Genomic DNA, 9625 nt, shown 5'->3' with positions numbered 1-9625 from the left:
GACTGAGAGACGTTTCTCCTCCTTTCCAAACCCAAATCGGCGTCCGTTCAGGCCTTTGCAGCCCTCTCCGACGGGGAGAACCCCCTCCTGCCTCCCCACACGTGCCGGGCTGAAGCTGCCAACCCGCGGCGGGCTCGAGCCGTTCGATTCCAGGCGGTTGCATGCAAGATGAGGAAACTCCTAGCATAGTGCGAACATTTTTTCTTTTCTTTCTCCCCTGTTCTTAGATAAGGCGTCCAATTTCGTCTCACTGTCGACGCACGGACAATCGAGCCAGCTGGAGAAAACCATGGGACAGGTGAAAGCGTTTCCGCGCTGCCTCGCTCGCATCGTCGTTGTCACGGTGTCTACGCGTGTGTCTGCCAGTCTGTGTTTGTCCTGAAGGGGGGGGGCTTTCTTGAGAAGAATCCCGGATCCGAGAAAAGAATGTTTTTAAGATTCTTTTTCGCGGTTCCTGTTGTCGGCCTTCGAGTCGGAAGGAATCCACGAAAGCCGACGACCCAGTGTTGATACTACGCAAGTTACTGTCATCCGCCTTGGAAGTATGTCAACCACAGAGATGAACACGCCACTAAGGGAGAGAGATGAGTTGCAGCCAACGCCTCAAAAATGGAAAATTCTCTTTTTTGTTCCAAACCTGATTGGATTTGTGAGGCTGGGGCTCTTCATTGTAATGAATGCTGCCTTCTCCGATGACATTCAAACCTACTGCCTTCTCTATGTTGCGTCCTTCACTCTGGATTTCTTCGATGGTAAGGCATCTTATAAGTATGTAAGCCCTGAGTAACTTCAGGCTGACCTCTGCAAGAAACTGTTGCGACTGTTTTTCCGTGCGATCGCATCGGTTTAGCATTGTAGTTGTGCACCCCTCGTGTCTTCATCGTTCAAGAAGAAAGCTGATAAGCATATGCCTGGAAGAATCGTTGTTCGTGGTAAAGCATGCGGCTCGTATTGATTAGATCGCTGGTCCGTCGGGACGTGTATGCAGGTGACAACGGTGCTGACTCCGTCCTCAGTCTGCATCGATACGCGGCTAGTCATAGCAATCAAAAGGGGTCAACTGCAACACCCCCAGCAGACCCACTGTTTCAACTAGATTAACAGAAGATTCGCTAGCTGTCCCGGTCTGTCTGTACTGTCAACAGTGCTAAGCGACTCTTAGTTGTTTTCACGACGTATTCCAGAAAAGGCATCTTCGCGATTGCCTTCTCAGGTTTCGTTTCTTTCCCGAGATTAGTGCATCTGCAAGTGATGCTTGCCTTTTGACATGTGCGGTTCTGGTCCATGGGATTGGCGCCTTCGAATAGTGGGTGAGACGCATGTGATGATTTGGCGTGCTGACTGTTAGGCTGGGCTGCGCGTGCTTTGGATCAAGCTACGGAGTTCGGCGCCATCTTGGATGTAGCCATAGACAACCTAACACGCCAGACAGTTTGGTCTCGCGTCAGTGCTCCTTTAGGGGCTTTTGTTGCTTTTGTAGAGTGGTTTACCTTCGCATGCACCAGCTGTGGTCGAGACAATTGGAAGGAACGATGTTTCGAGGAGGCGCCGGGTATTATCACCCGCGTTGTCAGTAACCACTTTCGGAATCCCTGGGGTGCACTTGCTATTACCGGTCTCCATTTCTTACCTTTATGTCTACTTGTTTTCCGTGAATCTTTCGGACTGTTGACGCCTGACACCGTCTTGGGGCAGACATACAAATTGTACGGGCTCTATATTCTAGGCGTCCTGGTTGCTGGCCGCTTGCTTTCTGCTTTTTGTGAGTTCTGGCTTATGGGGTCGTATCTCTCATTCATTGTCGATAAGGATATGAGAAGACGTGCTTGAAGGAGCAGAAAACGAGGCTTGACGTCTTTGAAAAAGCTATGGCCATCAGAACTGTCCTTTCTTTTCCCTACCCGGAAGAAAACCCGTGTCCCGAGTCGAGAGCTGTGCTCGACAGGACATGCAAAAGAGAACAGCCCTTCTTGAAACTGTACTCCCTGCACAATCCCGTCTCGAGATACGAAAGAAAACCGTTAGATCTTCTCGGGACTTAGTTCAGGGCTAGACTCACAGCAGGCCGTGACTACGTGTCATAACGACAGTCGCTTCAGGGCTAGACTCACAGCAGGCCGTGACTACGTGTCATAACGAGAGTCGGTTTGGGAATACAAGTACACACCACAACTCTCCTGCAAACGCCAGCAGCACCCGTCAATAGTAACTGTGGCCTCTCATGAAAGCAGCCTTCGATCTCCTTTTTCGATAAGTCCTCGATCACGTCTTTCGGACCACGCTACCTTAAGCTCTGTCTCACCCCAGTAAAATAGGTGAGGCTACCATGACTTCCTTCCAAAGTCGATCCGGAATGATGGAATGCTTGGTCGCGCTTCGTGCTGCACGGGCCGCGGCCTTGTACGTTTTAAAGAGCTGCTTGTGCGTAGTGACTCGCGTCAACTCAACAACCGCACAAGAGCACTGACAATTACGATATGGATGACGAGGTAGGCCGACATTTACTGGAGTTGGGACGTCACCAACTCTTCAGTAACGAGGGAGACAGATGCCTTCTCATCATATCTGTCCGCAGCAAGCCAGAACTGTTAACTTTTCCAGGACACTGCCCGCACGCAAAGCATTTTCCCTGGGTGTACGAGCGGATGCGCGTCACTTCCATGGAGACAAGCCGGGGACCTTCGAACACACTCCGGAGTGTAAGCTAGTCCTTTCCATCACTCGGGCTCCTTAGTACTCACTTCCCTCTAGTTCACAACCTACTAGGTAGGCTATGGTTCGCTCAATGCCCGTCTTCTAGCCCCACGAGGAAACAGAAAACCCTCTCATCTTCTCGTAGTGCGGTTTTCCTTGATACCAAGTCACTGCCAGCTATTTAGTGATACAACAAAGAAGCTTTCATTCCTAAGTGTAGGTCGCGTCGAGGTGTCCGAAGTGGACTGACTATAACTCCGTTGTTACTATTCTGATCCACACGTGACTATCAATAGGCGCGTTGGCGGTCTTCTCTGCTGCAGTCAGCTCGCCGCGCGATTTGGGGGCTGTTGTCACAAGGTGTCCGATTTCTTTTGTCTTGCCCTCTTCCCTGCGTTGCGCATGGCCTTGAAAGAGAATGAAGAAGCCTAGCACGTGTGTGGGATAGTCGAATGTGGTCTTTCCTTCTCATTTCCGTCAACTGTTCATACACTCGAACCAAAGTAGACACTGGAGAAACTTGAGAGATCGTACAACAGTTTAGCTAGATCAAAGAAAAAGATACATACCTTAGCGCATGTAACGGCTCAGAACCTTGTGCCTTGCCCCTCAGCTTTCCTCGTAACAGAAGGTATAAAAGAAAGGACTCCGAAAACCCAGCACGAGTTCCAATGACATCTGATTTGCAGTGCCCGTGCAGATGTAGACGGAGAGAAACAGCATATACATGGATAGACCACAGAAACGCAGACTACAGTAGACGAGGGAAGACCTTTCGCCCTCGAAGCTTTTACGAAGAAAAGTATGAGGAGAAGGAACAGTACTGGGTCAGTACTTTCGGTTGGTACGAGGAATAGAAGCATGAGGAGTTTGTCAGGCAACGTCACGCATCACCACACCCCAAAACCTCAGGTGTACATACGCATGGCACACTCTCCTAAAATTGATTTTTCTCTCGACGAGAAACCTCTGTCCCCAAGAAAGCCGCACCTCCACCACGCAAAACCTAGCGAACACACGATCAGCTCAAAGCGATCTCATGCATGTGAAGTCTCGACGCTAAGCAGATATATATATATATATATGTATTTATACATACATGCGAGTCAGCTTTCACAGACTAACATGACACCAGGATCACCCTCTTATGGTATGAAGGCATCTCTTGCTTCTCTTTCCTATGACAATACACTCTGGTACAACACTTCTAGGAGACTCAAAAGAGCTCCCGAGGCGCGGCACGTGAAGCCTTCAAGGGAGATCGATTTATTCCACCTTTTCTTATCCATCTCGGTGCTGCCAACAGTGCGCATAGATGCGTCAGATGCCCAGATGCATGAGCCCCATATTATGCAAGAAGAAAAGCCATAAAAGGACCACATGCAAAACCACGGAGAGAGAGGAGCTCATCGTCCCCCGAGCAAGAGGGGTCGTCTTGATCCGCTCAGATGATTTTCTGCGAATGGAAGTATCGAATCAAGTAGAAGACACTGAGGAGTGTCGTACCACATAGGAGAAGGAGCTGAAGCACGGAAAACCAGACAACCCGGCTGTTGATAGATTCATTGGTTCGTTGAAATCTTTCTTCCTGAACAGAGTCCGAACACAAAGAGAGGGAGAGAAAGACAGACAAAGCAAAATAAGACCACGGAGTAGATACCCCTCGCATAGAATCTCATCATGATAGTCCACTTAAGAACTCTTTTCAAGATAGGAATCTTTCTTCGGCGATACCTACGAGGATCGAAGATCACCTTCCTTCCTTCATGCTGGGCAGCTTTTCTTTACATCTCCGGCGACATACAGAAGACTCGGTCCCGTGATGAAAGAATCCATGTATACACTGCTTCGATTTAAGGAAAGAGAGAGAGAAATAGTCCCTCGTTTCATTCTGTTCTCCTTGAAAGTGACTCGTTGACGTCAACCGACCGTTTCACACTGACATTACACATACATGAATACATTTGTATGTATGTGTATCAATGCATGATCTATATGAGTATCTTTACCGGAGATCAATAGCATGCACACAATTCAGTCTGAACTTCCTTGCCTAGTCGAAGACACGCATGTTTTCCTCGTAGGCGACATGCCTTCTGAGCCTAGGCTGAGGAGAACCATCTAAGCTTCCGATGAAGGAACTGCACCATAGACTTGCCTAAGCAACGTCTTACAAAGAATGTATTACATAGCAACCTCCCAGCTACACTGCGGACACGCGAACTTCTTGGCGTTTCCGTATAGAGGACTGCCCACGATGGGAGAAGGAAGGGGGGGTGAAAGACCGTCTAAATGCCTTTCTAATATCTTCGACCAGGAAGACAGAAGGAGAAGCTTTCCTCCTCAAAAGATCGCAGTAGTACGGCAGTTGAGATTCCAAGTCTATATATCTATAGATAGATGTAGAGAAGACATAGGATACAAGTAGGAAATCGGTAGATACATGTGCCTGGGAGAGATTTCTTGGCAGTGAGAGACGAAGACAAAAGACAGTGAGATTACCTGTACACGTTCATATTCATTCTCAGCTTGCATAGTCTCGAGACGCTTCGATATGGCTTGTAACTTCAGCTGAAGGGAGTCGACTTGATCCTTCTTCGCTAGTTCCTACGGAGCAAGCAATACATGACCGGTGCGAAGAAAAATGAGGGTTACTATATAAGCCCACATATATCGGTGTACATACACAGATGTATGTACACATTAGATCTACATATATACATAAGGGAGGTACATGTACAACACGGGTGAACATACACTTTAGACACTCGCCATACGTCAGATGGTACACTGGCCTCTATCTATACACCTGAATACATACATGGAAAGAGGAAGAAAAGGAGACTATGTGGAAAACGAAACAGGCTTACTTCAGTATTCATATACACCCTGTCCAGTGTAGAACTCTCTCCCCTCTCTGCATCTCTACGTACCATTCCATAGGGAAAAGGGGAGACTTCTATTCCCTGATATTCTTCTCTGCCATCTATGTGAAATTCTCTCAGCCAAATTAGCACGGTGTCTTCACGAGATGAGCAGAAACGAGCTGCGAAATCTTGTTTTTTAGTGCCCTTCAGGGAAGGGAAGAACGCCAGAACAAGACTTTCTTTTCTTGAACTCTTCTTACCTCCAGATTGATATCTGTATCTCCTAGCTCAATAGAGACAGACCACTTGAGGAGCTGAGTATTGAACCACTTGGAGGAGACGCATGATATGCAAATCTTATACTCTCCTGCCGTTGCAGTCATATGTGAGACCTTTCCTTCTGGCTCTGTAGGGAGAACTTCTTTACTGAAGACAGATCGGCCACCTGGATCTTTGAAGATGATACTGCACGTGACGCCTAAAGAGGGAACGAACATATAGAAGGGATATGAAAGCCAAACCAGTTTCTTTCCTAAGACGGAGATACATACACCTGAGATGATGGTGATAGGTAGCTACGAGGCTGCTGTGTATAACGATCAGAAGAGACAGGTTCGATTAAAGTAAACGGATAAGAAGAACATTAGAAGGTCTAGTTGATCTTCTCTCACTTCGGAAAGACGGAGGGAGAAGAAGACACATTCATATACAAACACTGACGAGCCAGGTGTGTGGGAGGTATCTCTCTGTGTCTCCAGCCGCTTTTATTGAATCTCGCGATTTACCTCTTTGTATAGCGAATGTGTAACGTGCATGCACGAACCTCTATACAAATGTACATACCCACATGTACGAATATAAACATATGTACATTCAGATGTATAGTATAAATACCAACGGCTCAGGCGATCAGCAGATGCTTTTTTGGTCCGGGCACGGAGAAAGAAGGTGGGAGGCAAGACACTCAGTCGATGCATGTGCGATACCTAAACCCTATATTCATGCCTTTATCGAGTCGACTCAGATAGTCAGTAGTCTCTTTCTTTTCAGAGCGAGAGAGAGGCCAAAGAAAAACCCGTCTCCGTCATCTAGATTGAAGAAAATGTGTAAACACAGAGATAAGACATATTTACGATGAGGGGCAGCCACTACGGGGACATCTTCCAAAGACCCCTGGTAAAAAAAGAGAGGAAAAAGTATGTGAATCTTTCTAAGGACAAATGCATCTTAGAAAACTCTACAAGGTTCGTGCATTTCTCCGGCAGGGAGGCAGACGACTCGTACAAAAAGAACATACTCCTGGCTCCACCTCGCACCACCCAGCGTGAAAGTCAAAAGTCCCTGGTCAACTAGGGATTTATGTTAACATGCCACGAAAAGGAGAGAGACGCCTAACACTGACGGAGATAACGGCAATATCTATCCATCAGACGGAGGGAGTCTTCTCTCTTTCCTAAGAGAGGCATGCGAGAAAAAAGGAGTGCCAGCCTGTCAACACGAGAAGTGAGGGAAGTCGCTGTCTGCCTGGAGGTCTGGAAATAGAAGAATCGCTCCTTAAGAAGGCTTGTGAGGTCTGAGCAGAACGAGAGAAAACGCCTGCATGCAGTTATCGATAGTCTTTTACTCACCCGGGTTGTCTGGGTTTTTGTAAGTGACAGTTAGAGCAACTCCAACAGGAACACTTTCTATGAAGCATTTGTCTTGAGATTCTTGAACATAAAAGTATGCTGCTGAGGCTCCCGTGATATGAGGGAGGATGTTCGATGTAAACGACAGAAGGAGGAAAAGGGCACAAGAGAAGACAGGAAGGTGCGAAGTCTTGCGCCGAGCGAGGCGGGCGGGAGAAAAGGGTGCGGAGGAAGAAGACATCTCCTTGCAGGCAAACGAACAAGTGGCAATACACCGGAAGAGGGAAGCAAATGAAGACATCTTGGAGACAGCAGGGGGGACAACAAGAAGGAATAGAAAGAAGGCTGTATCACTTGCAGCGAAACAAGCCTGTCAACGTAGAGTTGCGAAAAAGAAAGAACGGGGAACGAAGGAAAAAACCGGACTGGAGCGGGGTAGAAAGACGAACGGGACACTACCAGGAAGGGAGACACAAGCAGAAAAGGAAAGGCTAACGGGAAGGACGGGCTACGGTAAGAAGAAGAAAAAGGAATTACACAGATGGGAGACGGGATGAGAGATGTGAAAACAAATCGGGACGGTTCAGAGCATAAAGGAGAACAGGAAAGCTGGACGGAGATAGAGAAAGAAGAACCTGGAAGACGGCAAGATTGCAGCAAGGCCCAGATCTCACAGAAGGTGTGGAAGAGCTTTCGAATGAGACAAATGCTCATCAACGCGCAGCCGGACAGGCTCGCAGCAGGAGTGCTTGTTTCTACTGGTGAGAAGAGAACTCTCCTGCCGAAGTTCGGCCAGGCTACTGATTTTTCTTTTTTGAATTTCATGCATGCGGTGAACGCGAAAGAGAAGCTCACAAGAGGGGCAGCACCCCCAGTGGGATGAAATTGATTTAGACGCCGCATGCACCCATCGGAAGAAGCTGACTTCCTTCAGCCAGTCAATCAAGGTGCGGCGGATCATCCTGCGATTAGCTAGTTCTCGTGAACATCTACTGGTAAGTAACTGTAAGAACCAGATTTTCTCTGGGCGTCTGTTTCTCTTTCTAAAGCGACCAAAGAACAGTTCACTGTGTGTTGTTATGGTGCGACAGTGCGAGGGCTGGCTTGCTTTGCTTTCACCTGAAATTTATGGTTTCAGCAAGGACGGGTTGGGTTGACCTGGCTCGCTTCTTTCAGTGGATCCTACCGGTCAACATCCCAATATCCTAAAGCGGCTTCTCAGCAACTCCTCACGAGTTCCGAGGACTTCAAAACCAATCTATGATTGGTCATCTTTCCGCCCAAACTTTTATTGCCAGTGGCCAGTAGAGCGGCACGAGAGGACGCATCCGAGATGAAAGCAAGGTAAGCGTAACACTCGAGTTGTAGTGTCCCCGCTAATTCTGAAAACCCGGAGAAACACTTTGAGTTTCGCGTACGCTTCAAACTAAGAACGTGTACGAATGGAGGAATGCTCGGACTCCTCCGAGCATTCCTCCATTCGGGGGCCAATCCCCCTGATGTAGGCGTGATCTCATTCTACGAACGAAGCCGACGGACAAAGACGAAAGAAAGCACAGCAGGGAGTGGGGGGGAGTGTGGTCTGGGTTGACGCAGCGACGACCAGCACTATCGTGGCGCAGAGATCCTTCTACAAAAGGTAGACTTCATTAAGGACCGGACCAAAGTTTTTTCTGTCTCAGCCTTTTCCCACATCTGCAGGCAGCTCAAACGCCTCCGCTGCTACTGCCCGCATCGAGACGGTCTGTGGCCCACGCATGAAGAGTGTGTGAAAGAAGAGAGGAATTTGCTTCTCTCCTTTTGTGTCCAGTCACCGTGTAAGGCTTGGCGCAGCAGGATGAGAGTCTCTAGCCTCTGGTGGCTTGTACGGGAGTGTAGGGTGTCTATCGTGTGGCGCCCCTGACTTAGCTGCAGAAGAGAGCCAAGAACCATCAGTAGCGTTGGCCAGTTGACTAGAGAGAGTACGACCTGGGCCAGGTTGGTGCTTGCCTGGCGTCACTGTTGAGCGTCGGCTCTCGTGCTAGCGAGGCGAGCTTAGCTACCTTGGCAGTGTGGCGACCTTATGAGAGACATAACGACCCCTCATGTTCGCTGGCCACACCATAGTGTAGTACAGGATGCGAGGACAGCACTGGCGTCTGTGGGAGCGCTGTCGGCGCATTCCGGAAGTACCTTATCCGAGCTCAGCTTTGAGACGTTCAGGGTTACTTTGGTCGAAGGCCTAGTAGTCTGCCGTTCCCTGGCTGCTGTATCGTTTCTGTTTTCTTGCGCACTGTCACAGCCACATCACAACACGTGGCGACATGGTATGTCCCGTTTCGGCCGTAATACCCATTCTTTTCGCTGTCAATAAGACCTGGCGGTTTCGCGGTGATGGCCCCGATGGCCGTCGCGTAGTGAACGACAAACCTCGACCACGAGGCGGAGGATGACCAG

General features: G+C 48.7%; 2 protein-coding genes across 2 annotated transcripts; one reads left to right on the top strand and one right to left on the bottom strand.

The window, feature by feature from the left end:
• Positions 1 to 215: 215 nt before the first annotated feature.
• CSUI_003527 (cdp-diacylglycerol--inositol 3-phosphatidyltransferase 1-like) lies at positions 216 to 1888 on the top strand. Its single transcript, XM_068063723.1, has 2 exons — positions 216 to 752; positions 1349 to 1888. Exons 1-2 carry the CDS (start codon positions 545 to 547, stop codon positions 1828 to 1830), a joined length of 690 nt encoding a protein of 229 aa, XP_067924304.1. The 5' UTR covers positions 216 to 544; the 3' UTR covers positions 1831 to 1888.
• Positions 1889 to 4100: 2212 nt separating this feature from the next.
• Positions 4101 to 7997, bottom strand: CSUI_003526 (uncharacterized protein). Its single transcript, XM_068063722.1, has 4 exons — positions 7190 to 7997; positions 5822 to 6039; positions 5197 to 5301; positions 4101 to 4282 (listed from the first exon to the last, which is right to left on the bottom strand). Exons 1-4 carry the CDS (start codon positions 7488 to 7490, stop codon positions 4139 to 4141), a joined length of 768 nt encoding a protein of 255 aa, XP_067924303.1. The 5' UTR covers positions 7491 to 7997; the 3' UTR covers positions 4101 to 4138.
• Positions 7998 to 9625: the final 1628 nt, after the last annotated feature.

Source organism: Cystoisospora suis (assembly GCF_002600585.1).
Source record: "Cystoisospora suis strain Wien I chromosome Unknown contig_1593, whole genome shotgun sequence".
Classification (NCBI taxonomy): domain Eukaryota; phylum Apicomplexa; class Conoidasida; order Eucoccidiorida; family Sarcocystidae; genus Cystoisospora; species Cystoisospora suis.
This window is presented reverse-complemented; position numbering and strand designations above follow the sequence as displayed.